Source organism: Canis lupus, chromosome 17 (genome assembly GCF_011100685.1).
Source record: "Canis lupus familiaris isolate Mischka breed German Shepherd chromosome 17, alternate assembly UU_Cfam_GSD_1.0, whole genome shotgun sequence".
NCBI lineage: Eukaryota > Metazoa > Chordata > Mammalia > Carnivora > Canidae > Canis > Canis lupus.
Window position 1 is genome coordinate 45,279,968 of NC_049238.1, and position 19,827 is coordinate 45,299,794.

The 19,827-nt window shown below is 39.3% G+C and overlaps 1 protein-coding gene across 1 annotated transcript; it reads right to left on the reverse strand.

Annotated features, from left to right (window-relative positions):
• Positions 1 to 16,900: 16,900 nt before the first annotated feature.
• On the reverse strand, positions 16,901 to 19,584 carry REG3A (regenerating islet-derived 3 alpha). The gene is made up of 6 exons (NM_001002945.3): positions 19,540 to 19,584; positions 19,142 to 19,230; positions 18,467 to 18,585; positions 18,120 to 18,257; positions 17,376 to 17,502; positions 16,901 to 17,091 (listed from the first exon to the last, which is right to left on the reverse strand). Exons 2-6 carry the CDS (start codon positions 19,218 to 19,220, stop codon positions 17,024 to 17,026), a joined length of 531 nt encoding a protein of 176 aa, NP_001002945.2. The 5' UTR covers positions 19,221 to 19,230; positions 19,540 to 19,584; the 3' UTR covers positions 16,901 to 17,023.
• Between the last annotated feature and the right edge of the window lie 243 nt (positions 19,585 to 19,827).

Here is a 19,827-nt window from a genome sequence, read left to right on the forward strand (position 1 = left end):
CTTTTTTTTCAAACTATGCCAGCCAGCTGGGCATGGCTTATACTGGAAAATGCTGTTAGCGGTAAAGGTTTTCTAAAGATCCCCTTGAAAATTCACTCATCAGCTTGAAAGCCATCTTTTTTCTCATAGCCACTTTCTAAAGATGTGTTACCTTTCAGAATGATATCTCTGAAATGATCTTTGTAGAAGAATGGATAAGTTCATTGGTACAGAAATTCCATGTGTCCATGCCTCAAGCATTTTGGATACAAAATATCTGCAGTTCAAGCAGAGAAAAGCCTGATGTAGCTAACTAAGGAGATGGTGAATTTTATAACTGAAATCCTCAGGTTTTCTTAATCTTCTATATTCTGTCCAACATCTTGGAGAGAACTGGCATATACTGAGGGTCTTCTATGATTCTATTCAGCCAGTGTAGGTGCCAAGGGCAGGCCTCCCCCAAATGTGCCATCTTGGCATATTTAATATTTTAAATAAAAGTTACTTAGGAGAAAACTCATGAAAGAAGGATATTCAGAACCTCTTCTGTCCCCTGAAAGCAGGAAATAAATCTTTCCTGTGAAAGGTACCCTCTCTGCAGAAAGAGGTAAAGAGACATTCTCATCACCAGAGATGGGAAATTCTAAACCAAGAAGCCTGCATAAACAATCCTTGTTACTTTTTACTAATTTACTATCCCAGCCCAAATTCTGTTTAGAATTCTTACTTACTGAAGGTCCTAAATTTAAGCTTTCTTTGTCCTGTCAATTCCTCCAGATTTATTGTCTCGTTGTCTAAATTTAGAGTATAAAAACTGCCTGTCTTTTTCATTTCTTTAGGTCTCATTTTCATTATTGGGCTTCTGTTCACACATCATAAAAACTTCTTTCTTTTGTTAATCAGTGTTTTGTCAGTTTAATGCTTAGTCCAGCTAGAACTTTGGACTGAGGAAAATTTCTTCTGCCTCTTCACTTGTTGTATATTGTATTAGTGTCTTATGTCAGCTGTGAAAATTTCCAGAAATTGGTGGCCTAAAACAACAGAAATTTATTTTCTTACAGTTCTGGAGGCCAGAAATCTGATACTAATATCACCAGGAAAAATCAAGATGCTGGCAAGGCTGTGATCACTCCAGATGCTCTAGTGGATTACCTTCCTGCATATTATATACAATATTGGGAAAGTAACAGTACTTGCTTCATAGGGTTGGTTTGATGATTAAATAAGTTAATATATGTAGAAACTATATAAAATACCTTGTTCTTGGACACCATTAATAAATGTTGGTTATTACTTGGATAAGAGCAATGTCCATTCTGAATATCCAAATGAATCCTTTTTCATATAAGGTAAGTCTTGTGTGTCCAAAGCCTAAAACAATCTGTGAGACAATCAGTTCTGAGGTTAAGCACATCATTTGTATAAGGATGACTACTGGGGCAGAACTTTAAAAATTATGCCAGTTGTTCTCTGTCTATAGAATAGAAGGCTTCAGAATATTTGTGTATGTGTGTGTATGTGTGTGTGTGTGAGAGAGAGAGAGAGAGAGAGAGAGAATAATTGCTTGAGTGGCTTCCTTTAAGAATATTAATTTAATAACTGTAGTGACACAGGGGGAGGAAGGAAGATGTGGAGGGTGAGGGAAGAGACAATATACTAATATTACAATATTATAAGGCTTTGTCCTTCCTATGATTTAACATACTCTGGTCCTAAAAAGCAGAATTTAGAGGAGGACCAATGTTAATGTGGGATTATGGGATCTTCTGGAAGAGAGTTTAAGATCCTAGATTCTTTTCCCTTAAGAGTCAATAAAAAAATAGTTTCTGAAAGGTCTGAAGGGAAGGATATGCTAGAGGGTCACTCAGATTAAAACTTTATCTTTGGATACTGCTATTTTCCTAAAATATGGGTTACAGTGCTACCTTTGGATCTCAGTGCTTTGAATCCTCTGGATTTACTGGAATTTTCTTTAGGATGCTTTCCCTAACCCTGACCCACTCACCATCTCCTTCCTTCCATGAGGCTTATTCCCTCATGCCTGTATTCTTTTTGCCAGAAATGGTATCTTTTGATTTTTATCACAAGAGGAAGTTTAAACTGAAGGTTTTGATTGGGGCGGGGAGCAGAGTGAGGTAAAGGAAAGAGAAGAATGTCATGAAGACACTAGAAACTTTAGAGAAATATGAAGAAGCAAAGAACCCATTGGCTTTTGTTCAGTAGGGAACCAGTTTTCTACCTGAGAGAATCTGTAGGTTTACATACATCTTAGAAACTTAGCAGTTGGATGTGAATGCTTTTAATTCTGGGAGTGAATAAATAGCCTGCATCATATTTGGAACATTTCCAATTATTGCTTCTTTCCTGTCAGAGGAAGCTTATTTGGAGCCCAATGGTGTTGAGAGCTGTCAGCTTGAAGCTCGCAAGATTTGGATACCGGCTGTTCTCACTTCATACCAAGATCCAGCAAGTGGCTAGGATCTCCTGAAGAGATCTCCCACTTGTCTTTCTTGGTGAGCATTCCTGAGTTTTTCTCAAGCGGGATCTGGCACTACAGAAATGGAAAAACAGATGGAATATATGGTCTGCAGAACTCAGATTATGTTGGCAGATGGGGGTAGAGGGGTGTTGAGGGTGCCAGGAATCTAAGTGGTGACATACCACATTTAGTAAGCTGCCAGCATGTGCATATTTTGTTTAATTAGCAGTTTTTGTAAGTCACAAGCATATGCTTTGTCACTTCTTGTTGTTTTAATGGTAAGCTATTATGTTCTTTAGTGAAATCTTATGTCTTCTGAGTGAGTTTTGCTTATGATCAGAAACTCAGCACCATATGTCATACCCAGACCTTCCTGTACATGCCCTAACCATCCTCCCTCTACCACCCTGCCTCTCACTATCCTACAAACGGGCATTGTGAGGAGACACAAAGTAAGGGTAGAATGCAGATCTACTGTGAGCTCTGTTATGGAAATGGAGTAGGGAAATGAGCCAGAGAAGGCTCTGGAACCAAAAGAATCAAATGCATATCCAGAATCAGGGACATGTCCTGTTACATTCCAATTAGAAAGGCAGTGGAGGCCAGATGCTCACAAGGGAGTGGGTAGCAAAGACTTAGAAAAATCTGGAGGCTGAATCCACACAGAGACAGAGAACAGCACATCAAGGGTGCAACTAGCAATACTGGAACCTGAGGCTGAATTGAAAAGTTTCTGAAATAGGGGTTCCTTGTCTGTGTTCCCAGACTGTCAGGATCTCACCAAAATGTGACTACCAAATGAGGTAACACTGCCTACTTCACTGATACTGAAGCTCTCATCCTGCTTGACTCTGTGGAACCCAAGTTTTTCTAATGTTCCTTCTCTGTGTCACTTGGAATTCTCAGGGGACACGTGCATGTTTCACAGAACTCTACTGGCATTGCTTGCCTCCTCAGCCGACCATTTTCATCTGTATCACTTACATTTTCTGTTTATTCTACCTTGGGCCACCTCTAGCAAATTTCTGGACCCCACTCTCTCAGGTTGTTACTATAAACTACTATGTGGCTTTATGGCAATCATAGGCAGAGAACTTGTTTTCAATGCCCTCAGTAGTAGCTGGGACCAGGCTATGTTTAAAAGACTGTGTTAGCAGATGAGTAAAATTGGCAACTGAAGGTTGTATCCCACAAGCCCAAATCATCATCCCCAGAGGATGCTTCCTTGCCTGGTCTGGAATCTGATGCTCTGAGCTAGAAACCAGTTTATTTCACCCAAATGTACTTTAGAACAATGCTTCCAAAATTTTTTTTTAAAGATTTTATCCATTTATTCATGAAAGAGAGAGAGTGAGAGAGAGAGAGAGAGAAGCAGAGACACAGGCAGAGGGAGAAGCAGGCTCCATGCAAGGAGCCTGATGCAGGACTGGATTCTGGGACCCCAGGATCACGTCCTGGGCTGAAGGCAGGTGTTAAACCACTGAGCCACCCAGGGATTCCCTGCTTCCAAAATTTTAATGTGCATTTAAGTCACCTGGGAACCATGTTTAAATGCACATTATAATTCAACTGGTTGGAGGCGGGGCCTAAAGTTCTACATTTCTCCTGAGCTCCAAGATCATGCTGAAGACCATATTTAGAACAGCAAGGCCTGAAGCATACCCTTCTTGCTTAAATTTAAGGTAAGACACCTTGGAAGGAGAAGAAAATCTCCCTTAAGGCTAAGGTCTGTTCCTGACTACTTATTTCCTTTATTAGGTCCAGCCTTAACCTGAGACAGTTGACAATAGCTGTTCTATCCCTACCTTAAGGAGATTTACAGTAGAATAATGTACAAAATTGTGACATATCCCAGCGTTATTCATTAACTTACCCAGATATGAGACATCCATTCCTAGATTTGGACTGTGCTTAGCTAAGATCAAGCTAGTCTTTTCACTTCTAACTTAAAATGAAGATCAGCTCATGACATTCTTGGACAAACTTGTTGAACAAAATCCCTCCCACCCCCACACCTTTACATTTGGAGAAGACTAATAAATGGGCTTAGGATAATCAAACCAACCACCCAAAACAGATATACATTTCCACTAAAAAAAATGTTTTAAACACCCAGAAATGTACAGCCACTATGACATATACTCAGTTTGCATGGACAAACAGAAAACTCACTTCCTGTTTATTTTATTTATTTATTTATTTATTTATTTATTTATTTATTTATTTATTTTAAAGATTTATTTATTTATTCATGATAGACATAGAGAGAAAGAGAGAGGCAGAGACACAGGCAGAGGGAGAAGCAGGCTCCATGCCGGGAGCCCGATGCGGGACTGGATCCTGGGACTCCAGGGTTGTGCTCTGGGCCAAAGGCAGGCGCCAAACCGCTGAGCCACCCAGGGATCCCCTCAGTTCCTGTTTAAAATATTTGAATTCGAGTTCAACAATGACTAGCTGCTTTAATTTGCATAAAGAATATACTTAATTTGGGGAATCCCTGGGTGGCGCAGCGGTTTGGCACCTGCCTTCGGCCCAGGGCGTGATCCTGGAGTCCTGGGATCGAGTCCCACATTGGGCTCCTTACATGCCTGCTTCTCCCTCTGCCTGTGTTCTGCCTGTCTCTCTTTCTCTCTCTGTGTCTTTCATGAATAAATAAATAAAATCTTTTAAAAAAATAATATACTCAATTTGGTACTTCTTCTAGAAATAACCACATACCTTAAAGCTATAGGCACGTTTGCCCTTTTATCATACTAGGAAACTGTGTTAGCTATTGCAACATAATTACCCCAAATACAGTGACCTAAAAGCAAATATTTATTATTTCATCCTTTCTGTAAATCAGGCCCAGATTTCTGGCCTATAGAAACTATTAATAATAAGTGTTTGAGTTTTTCACAAGCCAACATCAAGATGTCATTCAGGGTTGCAGACTCCATGAATGACTTGACAGGAGAAAGATTAGATTTCAAACTCACATGATTATTGGAAGGATTCATTTCCTCATGGGCTTCTGGACTGTGGGCATAGTTCCTTGCTAGTTGCAAGCTGTATGCTTCCCTTAGTTTATCACCATGAAGGTTCCAACTTTCTCTCCATGTAGGCAGTTCAAAATATGGCAGCTTTCTTCATCAGAGTGGTTAACTGAACGGGCAAGACAGAAAGAATGCAAGTAAGACAGAAGTCACAGTTATTTGTTACTTGATTGGACCTTTATCCCACCATTTTTGGCATATTCTGCTGGTAAAAAGCAGGGGCCATCCCACATGAGAAGATGAGGTTACACAAAAGGTGTCAATACCAGGAAGCAGGGATCATTGGAGGACATCTCAGTGGACACTACTCATATTAACTAAAGCTTTGAAAATATGTTTTCTGATTCTCTTTCTTTCTTTCTTTTCTTTCTTTCTTTCTTTCTTTCTTTCTTTCTTTCTTTCTTTCTTTTCTTTCTTCTTTCTGACAGACACAGAGAGAGAGAGAGGCAGAGACACAGGAGGAGGGAGAAGCAGGCTCCATGCTGGGAGCCCGTCGCAGGACTCGATCCCGGGACTCAGGACCACATCCTGGGCCAAAGGCAGGCGCCAAACCACTGAGCCACCCAAGGATCCCCTGTATTCTGATTCTATTAATCAAATAAAAAATAGAAATCAGAAGTCAGTAATTTCAACTGATTTCTTCATCTTATCATTACCAAAAAACACCTAACATTAGCCATATTTATCTGTAACTGCTCCCTTACATGCTACTTCCCTTCAGGGCAGAACTCTAAGGGACAGTTAAAGTAAAAGTATAGAAACAGTCACAGGTGCCTTCCAACATTAGCATTCTAAGGTATTTTTCTTTTCTTTTCTTTTTTTTTTTTTTTAAGATTTTATTTATTTATTCATGACAGACGCAGAGAGAGACAGGGAGAAACAGGCTCCATGCAGGGCCCTGTGTGGTACCCGACCCCGGGCCTGCAGGATCATGCCTGAGCCAAAGGCAGATGCTCAACCACTGAGCCACCCAGTTGAGAATGTTAAAGACAACATGTTGACAAGATAAGAGTAAAAACAGTATTAACTTGATCATTTTGTGATATACATATGTATGTGTGTGTATATACATATATATGTGTGTGTGTGTCATGTTGTATGCCTAAAAATTAAAAATAAAATTCACTCATTTTAAAAGAAAAAAAAGAATATAAAATGATTTAATATTTGTCGATTTTAATGTAATGGCATTTCTCCCCTATAATTTCTCTGGTAATTGTCACTTGACATAGTTAAAATTGCTAATGAACAAAAATCCCTTTGTCATGTACTGTCTATGTGTTCTTATCTAATACTTCAGCATGTCTTCCTATAGAATCTTTCCTTTTCTTCCATTCAGCCTCTTCAGTGAATAAGTGATGGCATTTGGAAGGCAGAAGAAGAGAACTTTAGAAAGGTAGTTCTAGGGGATCCCTGGGTGGCTCAGTGGTTTAGTGCCTGCTTTCGACACAGGGTGTGATCCTGGAGACCTGGGATCCAGTCCCGCATCCGGCTCCCTGCATGGCCTGCTTCTCCCTCTGCCTGTGTCTCTGCCTCTCTCTCTCTCTCTCTCTCTCTCTGTGTGTGTGTCTCATGGATAAATAAATAAAATCTTAAGAAAAAAAAGCAGTTCTATTTCTTTCCTTTGCTCAGGATGTGCATATCCCAGGTCAGACTATTATGTCAATTTATGCCATATTGTTTTTGTGTATTTATGCCATATTGTTCTTTAAAGATATCTCATAGAAAATATCTTCCCATCTTTCTTCAAGTGGAAAAACTTTTTTAATAGTTCCTGAGGAGCAGAGTATGAATTTGAATAAGATAGATGGCAAGTCTTTATGTACCAAAAAAGTACTTTAATGATGCTTCCCTTTCACTGGCTTGATGAATGGAGAATCCTAGAAGCAAGCAGAGCAAGTAGTTGGGGTTTCCTAACGAGACTGAGCTGCGGTGCGGTGACCTGGGTCTTCAGGAATTTTCTGGCTAGCTCAAAACATTATTACGGTCAGAGCTACAAGTAAGGGTATTCTTAGTTTTCCCTCTTCTGAAAATTTTAGGTTAAAATGTTATTACAGATATATCAAGGGAAGGAATATAAATTCTGAGGCAGGAGCTTGTCCTTGCCTGCAGTGGCCACGAGTAGAAAGGAATAAAAGGTCCAATGCATCTCCTAACCGTTCAACCATTCAAGGTTAAAGGACTGAGTGTGTAGAGGAATGATGATGAATCCTGGAGGTCAAGGGGTGCTTTAATAGCCATGGAAATCATGAATATAAGATCAGCTTTTTGATATTAAGCAAATTAGTTAAGCTCTTTAAGTCTTGTTTTGCTCATCTGTGCAACATTATAAGATCCCACAGACTTGTTGTTCATTTTAAATGGGATGAGATATACAAAGCTCAATAAATTGTAAGCATTATTGAGGAGTTGGTTATGAGTGAGAACATGTGACATCCTCATGTTTACTGTTTATGTCATGAAGATCACTGAATTTTTTCTACATGTTCTACTGAATTATTAATTCATTCTTTCTTTCAAAATGTATTGACTTCTACTAGGTGATTTAGCAATATTCTAGGTTAAGGCTTCTCAACAATAGCACTGTTGACATTTTGAGGCACATAAATCTTTATTGTAGAGGGCTATACTTTGCAATGGCAGTACGTTTAGCAACATCCTGGAATTTGACCAACTAGATGTCAGTAGGATGACCCCTGCCCTTAAATTGTAGCAATGAAAAATCTCTCTTGAGACTGTCAAATGTCTCCAGAATTGCAAATTGGCTACCTTTGAAAATCACCATTCTAGATGGGATAGAAAAATGGATTAAGGCACCTACAGAAGTCAGGCAGGCAAGGAGATAGTTGATTTCAAAATGTAGGTAAAGTGATGAGAAGGAGATTGGGACTAAAATAAAGTGAGTGAAAATCAGGAAAACAGATGAAATTATCTTTTGAAAATGTAAAAATAAAAGAATAAGCTAACTATGGACAAACCCTGAGGAATACTGCCAATAAAAAATTGCTAGAGGTCTCTCCTAATCCATTCTTCCACTGTTCCAAAGAAATGAGATTTTAGCTTTCTCATGCTCATCATACCAGAGACCACCGTTTCCAGCATCTCTTGTAGCTACATGGCTGGTTGACTGAGTTTAGTCCCTCAAATAGGAGAGGAGGTGATGTGTGCAACTGCTGGGTCATTTCTACCTTATAGATAAAGTGATTGGCTCAGGATGCCGCTCTTTTCCCTCCCACTGGCTGAAATACAAAGAGGGTTCTGTCTCTGCTACAGTCAAGCAGACAAGTACAATTCAATTAGAGATGCCTCAGCAACAAGGTGAAAAGCCTTGGGTGCAAAATCTGATATGAAAGGCAAATAAACTTATGTTGCACTTAATATTTTGTATCTATATTTTGGCATCTCAATGGACACATATACATTTAAGGATTAGGCAAAAGATAAGTGTTTAGGTAGGAATTGAAGACTTAATGATTTGAAGAGATCCAGAAAAGTGTGGTGTTAAGAAAGTCAAGGAAGTTAGAGATCTTCTGGAATGAAAAAGTGATTAGCAGTACCACAGAGTAAGTCTAGTTTGAGAGGTAGAAACATAATTAGACAAATGGTGGTTCATTGATTACCTTAGTGGTATCATGAGAGTCCAGAACACAGCACAGTTCAAGAGTAGTGAATTTGCAATACATAAGGAGTAAAATGTAGATATGAAGTAGCACATGGGGAGTATAGGCAACACCCCAAAATTAGATGAGAGGGTGAGGAATTAAGTATAAAGGAGCTTGGGGAGATAAAATATTTAAGAAAGGGTTAAGCAAAAAAAATTTTTTTAGTTTGAAATAATTACAGATTCATAAGAATGTGCAAAGAATGTTTGCACCTGCCTCCCTCAATGTTAAATCTTGCATAACAGTAATATTGTTACCAGGAAACTGACGGTACAATCCAGAGAACTTACTCAAATTTCACCATTTATATATACACTTAAGTGTGTGTGCATGTATGTAGTTGTATGCAATTTTATCACGTGTTTCTTTTTGTAACCATCACCCCAATCTTAGCTGCACTATAAGACTGGTAAAGTAGCACATAAAAAATGTATCAACTTCACTACTAGAAAAAGATAGATTAAAATCACAATAAGATGTCACTATGCACCTATCTAAATAACTAAAACCAGAAAGACTGATCATATAGAGAATGCAAAACAACTAGGAATCTTATGTACTACTGGTGTTGATGTAAATGATACAATCACTTTAGAAAATGTGTGGCAGTTTTTGAAAAATTAAATACATACCTTGTGTGCAATGTAGCTATCCCATGTCTAGATATTTACTCAAGATAAGTGAAAAGGGTTTGTCTCTACATAAACTTGTACACTAACATTCACAGCAGTTTTATTTACAATGGGAAAAACTGAAAACCACTCAAAAGTTCAACAACGGGAGAAGAGACAAGTTGTTTCATATCTACACAATAGAATATCACTTAATGAAATTAAATGAAGTATGGATACATGCAGTAATATGAATGAATCTCAAAATGTTTATAGTGAATATAAGAAACCTGAGAGAAAAGTGTATAATGTATCTTTCCATGAATATAAAATTCTAGAAATGCAAATTAAACTTATCCGTAGTGTTAGAAAACAGATCAGTGGGTGCCTTGCATTGGAGAGACTGGAGAAGTGGACAGTAAGATATGAGATTGGGGAAGGACATCTTTAGTGGTGATAGGTATGTTTGTTATTACATTATTTTGATGATTTAATGGGTCTATATGTATGTCAAAACACCAATTATACTTTAAATATGTACAGTTTACTACACCACAAATATACCTCAGTGAAGCTGTAAGATCAAAACAAACAAAATATAAAGATTTTTCATTAGATCAAAGATTCACTGGGAGGCTGGAGCCCTGGATCTGGGCAACAAGAAAGAACCAGAGAAGTATGGCAACGAAAACTACAAGCAAGACCATGTAGTTAGAGCAATTTCATTATGAAACTTCATGTAAACCACAACCATTGACCCCTCACTGCCACGCTGCAGAACCCCAAGCTCCATAGCCATTGGGAATGATCTCTAATTGTTTTCGTACCACCACCTAACTGAGGTATCCCATTGTCATGTTTTGACCATACTCCCTAGCCTTTGGAGAACTATCTACCACCTTCGGATATCTGCCACCTTTGCTTCTGTAACAGGAGCTGTGACCCTGCCTCTCACCAGAAACCATACCAAGGGGGCATCCTTCAGCACATAGGAAGCATTCACATTCTGAGCAGCAGAGAAAAGACAAAAAAACCACAGGTGACTCTCTAGGCATTCACAGCTCAGTTTCTGTTGACATAAGGAGCTCTTGGATCCGAGGTCTTTCTGATTTATTTCTGTCCAGTTTTCTGGACACACAGTCCTGGCTCTCTAGTTAGTTAGGGATATAGCTGAACTACACAATTCTAATCCCTGTTTTATTTACATACTGTGCATTTTCATTTGCAAGATTTGCTCCTTCTGTTCTCTGGGATGTATAGCAGACATTTCATCCTAGAAGATGTAGATATAAACTATTTTTTTTCCCTTTCTCTAAGGTCCTTTTTCTTATCTTCCCTGTTTTTAGAAGCTGCCAGATCATGTTTCTTATCTCCCAGTACTTCACTCTGCTAGGCCACCTCTCCCCCTTGTGGTGGTTCCTTTAATCCTCCTAACGTTACCTAAAAGCCTATGCTTCAGATTAGTAGTATCAAAATTTTGACTATTATTTATAATAGGAAGTATATTTTATGTCCCAACACTTTTCACACACGTATACATACACACACATATGTACACACACACACATAACTAAAATAAACATTTCACAAAAAAGTATTAGCTGTCTTCATACAATATACTATGGACTTTTCCATATTCTCTCATTTAAGAAAATATATTAGTTATTCCCTGCTAAATTGACTTAATGAGTTCAAATCACAGGAAGATGAGACCCATGCTTTGAAAAAACAGTGCTTTAGGCCACTATTAAAACTGAATTAAACTTATGATCTATCAATAGGTATTTCTCCCCAATAGAGATACACAAACAGGCACACAGAAACCTGTGACCAAATGCCTAATGAGCTACAAGTCCTATTACTTTCTTTTATTTCATACATTTGCACACAAAGACTTGGAAAAGTCCTTTAGTGAAGAACACTACTTAACTTTTATAACTTAGAGTTTCCTAAGGAGTATTTCCAAAATATATACATACAACAAAGTTAAAAAAAAAAAATCTATGAGTAGCTCATGAAATGAATATTCCAAGGAATGATATTTTGGAGAATTATGTTTTAGACATGAGGAAGAAATCTATAAAGAAATCCAAATATTAAATATACATATAAATTCCAGAGATCTGCATAGTTGATGTGCTATTGTTCCCTCAAAAGTGCACTTGAAAAACTACTTAGGAAGAACAGACAAATGTGATTTGGTGATAGGAGGTTTGGAGATGGAAAGGGAAGAATTTTGTTAAAACTAAAAGGATGAATCAACAAGTTACATTCAGAGATATTAAGAAATAGGGTATTTCAGTTCACCTAACTCTTATGCAGATGTTCTTTGTAGCAGGTATTGCTATCAAATTGTTTTGTCTCCTGTACTCTAGATGGAGAGTAAAGTCAATGGCAGAAACACCACCAGAGGCCCAGGAGCCTGTGGTGATGTGTTGATCCAACTGGGGAGAATATTTTGTCCAGTTCATTGTCTTACAGTGAGTGACAGAAATCCATATCATGGTAGATTAAATACACAGTTCTCAAAACAGACAAGAATTGGGTAAAGACAATGACAATATTGAGTTCTATAGCCAGCTGACAACTCTTAAAAGTCTGGAGGATAGACCAAGAGCAGAAGTAGGTATGGTATCTGGGATGACATGTTAGTACCCAAGGAAGGAGATTAGGTCAGAAAGCAAGCCAAGATCAGAACAAAAAAATGAGATAATTAAGTCTTATTTGCCGTGGCAAATTTCTGTGGCGGTGCCTTCCTGCTCCCCTTATCTAAGAACTGGGTCTCATCCACATGTCCTACTTAAGAGGTGAGTGTGGCTCCCATAGTAATAACATGTGACTCAAATTATTTGGCTCAGTTGACTGGATTGAGGTGAACACACAGTCTTAGCTAGAATAATCAGATATTCTCCCGAAAACAAATTTGTTTAATTACAATGTAGTTAAAGTTTTGAATCCTTGGAGTAAAAAGTTTGTTAGAATTCTCCTGAGTTGTTGTATTCCCTTGAGTTATTCCAAGGTCAGGGAAATTGATTGGCTACCAAACCCAGAGAAATAAAAAGAAAAGAGGAAGAAGAAATTAACCTTACTTCCTGATTTTGTTTTTCCTGTTCCTAGACCTTCAGCTAGCCCTCATCTGGGTGCATGGAAATAAATCCACATCCTTCCAAAATCACCCCTTTTTGCTTGAGTAAGTTAGAATGCAAGTCAACAGCTTATATCCAAATAGTCCAAATTGAGCCAGCCTAAAAGAAGCCTGTGTCTATCTCAGACAAGGCACTTACAAGCTGTCAGAAACGCAGCTGGACTCTAGAAGAAGTTATGGGAAATTCAGATATGGGATATAACACGATGTTTTTCACATAAATGTGAGGCATCAGGGACTTATACACACATTGGAACACCTCCACCTTCTTCCTTTAAGATTGAGTGGGACTACAGGGCCAGATGGCCTCCCAGCAGAATTCTATCAAACATTTAAATAAGACTTAATATCTATTCTTCTGAAGCTGTTCCAAAAAATAGAAATGGAAGGAAAACTCCCAAACTCATTCTATGAACCAGAATTACCTTGATCCCAAACCAGATAAAGATTCCATCAAAAAAGAGAATTACAGACCAATATCCCTAATGAACATGGATGCAAAAATTCTCACCAAGATACTAGCCAACAGGTTCCAACAGTACATTAAAAAGATTATTCACAACGACCAAGTAGGATTTATTCCTTGGCTGCAAAGGGGGGTTCAACATCCACAATCAATGTGATACACTACATTAATAAAAGAAAAGACAAAAACCATATGATCCTATCAATAGATGCAGAAAAAGCATTTGACAAAATTTAGTATCCTCTCTTGATAAAAACTCTCCACAGTGTAGGGATAGAAGGAACACACCTTAATATCATAAAAACTATATATGAAAATCCACAGCAAATATCATCCTCAATAGGGAAAAACTGTGAGCTATTTCCCTAAGGTCAGCAACATGACAAGGCTATCCACTGTCTCACCACTGTTGTTCAACATAGTATGGAAGTCCTAGATTCAGCAATCAGACAACAAAAATAAATAAAATGCATCCAAATCAGCAAAGAAGTTAAACTTTTACTCTTCACAGAGGAGATGATACTCGATACAAAAAACCTGAAAGATCCCACCAAAAAATTGCTAGAACTGATACAGGAATTCATCAAAGTCACAGGATAAAAAAAAAAAAATCAATGCACAGAAGTCCATTGCATTTCTATAAGTGAAAACTATAAAACACTTATGAAAGGAATTGAAGAGGATAAAGAGATGGAAAAACATTCTATGCTTATGGATTGGAAAAACAAAAATTGTTAAAATGTCTATGCTACCCAAAGCAACCTACACATTAAATGTAATCCCTATCAAAATACCTTTAGCATTTTTCACAGAGCTGAAACAAACAATCCTAAAATTTGTATGGAACCACTAAAGACCCTAAATAGCCAAAGTAATGTTTAAAAAGAAAACCAAAGCTGGTGACATCACAACTCCAGACTTCAAGTTTTATTACAAAGCTATAATCATCAAGGCAGCATGGTACTTGCACAAAAAGTGACACATAGATCAATGGAACAGAATAGAAAACCCAGAAATATACCCTAAACTCTATGGTCAACTATTATTTGACAAAGCAGGAAAAACTAGCCAATGGTAAAAAGTATCTTCAATAAATGATGTTGGGAAAATTAGATAGCCACACGCAGAAGACTGAAACGAGAGCACTTCCTTATACCATATACAACAATAAGTCTGAAATGCATGAAAGACCCAAATGTGAGACAGGAATCCATCAAAATCCTAGGGGAGAACACAAGCTTGCACAGGTTGCTACCTCTTTGACCTTGGCCATATCAACTTCTTACAAGACACATCTATGAAGGCAAGGGAAACAAAAGCAAAACAAAACAAACCAAAACAAAACTATTGGAACTTCATCAGGATAAAAAGCTTTGGCACAGCAAAGGAAACAATCAATAAAACTAAAATACAACTTACTGAATGGAAAAAAATATTCACAAATGACATATCACATAAAGGGCTAGTATCCAAAATCGATAAAGAACTTATGAAACTCAACACCCAAAAACCAAAATACCCTGTCAAGAAAAGGGGAGAAGATATCAACAGATATTTCTCCAAAGAAGACATACAGATGGCTAAAAGACACATGAAAAAATCCTTAACATCACTTGACAATAGGCAAAATACAGATCAAAACCGCAAAGAGATACCACCTCACAGCAGTCAGAATGGTTAAAATTAAGAAGTCAGGAAATAACAGACATTGGCAAGGATATGGAGAAAGGTGAAGCATCTTATACTATTGGTGGGAATGCAAATTGGTGCAGCTACTCTGGAAAAGAGTATGGAGGTTTCTCAAAAAGTTAAAAATAGAACTACCCTACAACCCAGCAATAGCAGTACTAGATATTTATCCAAACTATACAAAAATGGTAATTTGAATGGATTCATGCACCCCAAAGTTGATAAAAGTATTATCAACAATAGCCAAAATATGGAAAGAGTCCAGATGTCCATCAACAGAGGGAAGAATGGATAAAGGAGATGTGAAATATATGTATATATCTCACACACACACAATGGAATACTACTCAACCATCAAAAAGAATGAAATCTTGCCAGTTGCAATGAAATGGATAGAGAGGATATTATGCCAAGCACAATAAGTCAACCGGATAAAGACAAATACCATTATTTTACTCATATGGAATTTAAGAAACAAAATAGATGAATATAGGGGAAGGGAGGGAAAAATAAAATAAGATGAAATCAGAGAGGGAGACAAACCATAAGAGACTCTAACTATAGGAAGTAAATTGAGGATTGGTGGAGAGGAGGTGGGGGGGGGAATGGGGTAATTGCATGATGGGCATAAGGAGGGCACTTGATGTAATGAGCACTGGGTTTTATGTGCAACTGATGAATCACTATACACCTCTGAAACTGATAACCCACTATATGTTAATTAATTGATTTTAAATTAAAAAATTAAGGGAAATTGGTTTTCAGTGAGAGAAAAATAATATTTATTACTGCTTATTATTATTATTATTGCTAGGAGATAGGAACATTTTAATCAACTCTGTCAGGACTGGCATTAAATTATGGAGGGTTCAGTAGGACAGAATAGATATAGAGGGAGAAGAGATAAAAACTGTCTGCCTACCTCTGTTCTAGACTTTTAGATAGAAGAGTTTATAAGGGTTCACCAGAGGAAGTAAATCCAAATGGTTCAGGATACAAACTGGTTATGAATAAAGATCATTAATTTAGCAAAATATCCTCTATGATCAATATCTCAGGAATTTAAGCATGGCTCTATGTGTAGTAGACAATATTGACTGCCTTGACAAATGCTATTATTTTTAAATTCTGCTAAAAAGAAAAGAAAAACCCTGATTTTGTATTGAAAGCAATTAAGTCCAGCTCCAGGATATGAATCTCAAATGGTCAAAGGAAATGTGGCAATTTCAAACACTTTTCTGGTGGTTGGTTTAAGAATAGAACTTGTAAGTCCTATTTTAAGGAAATTCTCTTTTAAGGAAGAGAGTGACATCTTCCAGGGTTCTAGCCCTGTAATCAGAACCCAGGTAATTCACTTTCTACCATATTTTATAAAAGTCACAGTCCATGTAATATTATAAATTAAAGAAAAAAATTGATAATTCATAGCAAATGATTCAGAAATGCTGTTCAAAAAACAGCAGGCACCAAGGCTGTTTCCTCCACAAACAGGAGAAATGAGCAAAAAGAGTGTGTGGAAGAGCAATGTCTTTTTCTATATACAACACAAATGTAAATGAACAGGGACTACATACTGATCACAAACACACTAGTAGGGATATACATTTAAGCAATTTACTGGCGGAATGGATAACATAGGACAGTGGCAAGACTCAGAATTCCTCCCACACCTGGTTCTTCTTCAGAGTCTTGTGATAAGATAGAGGACAAAAGCATACCAAATGGAGTAAAGCATTTATTTTATTTATTTTTACACGCCAAGATCTAAGGCCATTTAATACACACACACACACACACACAAAAAAAAAATCGAGAAGTGAAATGAGCAGGGAGGAAGAGAGGTCATAATGAAGTGGTCAGGTGTGAGATTATTCCCTTCCAGGCTGGGCCTTCATGCTTGGTCCCATGTCCATGATGAGCTGCATGTAAAACTCAGTCTCCTGAGGTCTCCCCAGACCTAGTCCTTGAACTTGCAGATATAGGGTAGCTTCGTAGCACAGTTATAATCTTTCCATTTCAGATATCCTAGAAAGACAGAGGAGCTCAGGTAAATGTGGCTGGTAAAGCTTATGAACCTAAGAGAGAGGCATCCCAGTTTCTGGCCTAGGATTCAAAGCCTCCTTCTCACCCTCACCAGTGTCCTACTCCAGAGAAACGAGATTCAAAAAAAGGAGAGATGAGAGGGGATGGGAGGAGACAAATCAACACTACATTTTCTAGCTCAGGGGGATTCTCTGAGGGTCATGCTGAGAAATGGGGAAATAGAGGATGAAAAAGCCTGGGCAGAAAGTAGCTTCTCTGTTACTTACCTGTGCTTCTTGACAGGCTCCCACAATAGCCAGGGTTTGCGATGGTGGAGGGGTTTTTCTCCCAGGCAGAGTAATTCAGAATATCAGCACTACTCCACTCCCAACCATCTGCATTGGGCTCATAGCCCTGTAGAGGATGGAGGGTGGTGAGGTTGAATGGCCATTAGAGTTCTCCTTGCATGAACCCCTCCCCAACATCACCAAATTTGCTCTGCTCATCCAGATGCTGCCCTGGAGCCAGAGCTCTCCTCTGGGAAGGAAACTCTTCCTAATTCTTTGCTTTGATTGGCAGATTCCAAAATCAGTAATCACAAAGACCAACAGAACCATTCAGAGTAACACATTCCTGACTGAACAGCAATCAGTGGTACATTTGTGATTACCCTCTGAACCTCAAAGACAATGTCTGATTTACAGAGCAAAAATGGATCCTATGTTCATTTAGGATTCCCTCAGCACAGTAAGTGCCGACTCTGTGAAGCTCAGAGAACTGAATTACAAGGCCTCACATGGAAATTGTGCAAAAGCATGACAGGAGGCAGATTCACTTCAGCTGGAGACAAGGGACTTCCACAGAACTCAGCTGTTCAGCTGGCTGCAAGACCTTTCCCTTCTCCCTAATGTCCTCCTAGATCTCTGAGCTCCAGGGCTCTCTAGGGCATTTGCTGGGCAGGCACTGGGGACAGGGAGTGGGCTGGGGGGCAATAGCAGCTTGAGAGGTTATGAAGAGAAATGAGTGCATACCTCTGTGGGGTCATGGAGCCCCATCCAGACATATGAGTAGCTGTTCACACTGTTCTTGACCAGGGAGGCCACAAAGGATGCCTCACTCCCACTGAGCACAGACACAAGGTGTCCCGAGGGCCTCTTCTGGCAGGCCATCTGGGTGGGGAAAGGAGAGACTCAGGGGGAGCCTGAGTCATAACTCGGGGGAGGGCAGGGCAGAGGTAGGAGAGAAGGGGTATATATGCAAGAGATGAGGGTGTTCAATCTCGCCCCTTCTGGAGAAACTCTGGAGAATGGAACCCACCCCCTCAGGTCTCTAATGTACTTTCCCCTTAAAACCCCTAACTGAAAACCCAAGTACTCACATCAGCATCCATCCAGGATTTGGGGGTCATAAACAAGGCATAGCAGTGGGAGGCATAGGCCTTGGAGCCTTTGGGACACGTGATCCGTGGGGCAGGCACGTCCTTCTGGGAGTCTTCACCTATGGTGGAAGGGAGTCAAAGAGAAGGAAGAAGTGAAGAGGAGAGTGGGCATCAGGGTAGGGAGGTGATCTAGGGGAATATCTATGAGGCCGGTGCGTGGGGAAGTGATGTCAAAGCCCTGACTGTCTCTCACCATTGCCTACCCTTTCAGGATTTCTGGGTCTTGAACCAACTGCACTAAGTGAGGAAACTTCTCTCCTCTTTTCCTCCTTCACCTTCAAAGCCCAACCCTTCCACACACTAGGCTGACCATTCTTGCACTGGATTCTCATTTTCCTTCCCTATATCTCATTATTGACCCTTCATGCTTTTCCTCTTTCACCTTCCAACATAAATTAGACTGCACTGACAAAATGAATGACCTCCTTGTGGTGCTAGTGGACCACTGCGACACCTGTCACCCCTGGTTACTCTGAAGGAAGGAGTGATGATGGGCAAGTTATAGGCAGTTTCATTGTGTGGGGAGATATGTCACCATTACCACAGGAGCCTTTTTTCTTCCTCTTGGCCCTGAGCATTCACAAGGACCCAGTGCTACAGACAGGGCAAGCTCACCTCGGACCTGAGACAGGACCATCAGGCAGGAGAGCAGCATCCAGGACATGCTGGGGAGGGCCATGGGAGGCAGCATCATGTCTGTGATCCTAGGAAGCAATCAGAGATCACTAAGGAAAGAGTAATTAGAGAGAGGGCAATTAGGGAGGGCGACTCCTCTTCCTTGTCTTTGTTTAGTCCCCTAGGAACAAATTGATCTCAGTGACATCTATCCCCTTGTATAGCTCTGGAAAGAATCAGATGATCAGTACACCCTCCCACCCCATGAGACCTGCCAGCCAGCCTGTGCTGAAATCACAGATGCTGTGTCTCTGTCTCACAGAGGGATCCTTGTACCTTCCCCCAAATATGTACAGTATAACTCCTGCCATGGGTCTAATCTCTCAGCTTCCACTCACCTGTCTTGCAGAGATCTGCAATGGTCTGTCAGTCAGGCTGGGCTTTTATAAGAAAAATTGAAGGGCAGGGACTGAAATCAATAACAGGAATGTGGAGGTGTCAGGGGTCATGGGAAGGGCTTGGCATTGGTTCAAGGAGATTGCTACCGTAAGGAGGAGTCTCTTCCCAGCAAAGGCTGGGAATTGCCACAGATTTTGCCTCTTTCCCGTTAGCAGGTCAGCCCTTTCCCCAGGAACAGATGAAATTTGTTCTTTCCCCACCTTTTGCTAGATATTGTATTCTTAAAA

Coding starts and splice junctions, on each gene's coding strand:
- REG3A (NM_001002945.3), bottom strand. CDS start 19,220: ATGATGCTGCCTCCCATGGCCCTCCCCAGCATGTCCTGGATGCTGCTC. Junction 18,586..19,141: donor GGTCCTGTCTCAGGTCCGAG/GTGAGCTTGCCC, acceptor CTTCCACCATAG/GTGAAGACTCCCAGAAGGAC. Junction 17,092..17,375: donor GAGCCTGTCAAGAAGCACAG/GTAAGTAACAGA, acceptor CTGTCTTTCTAG/GATATCTGAAATGGAAAGAT.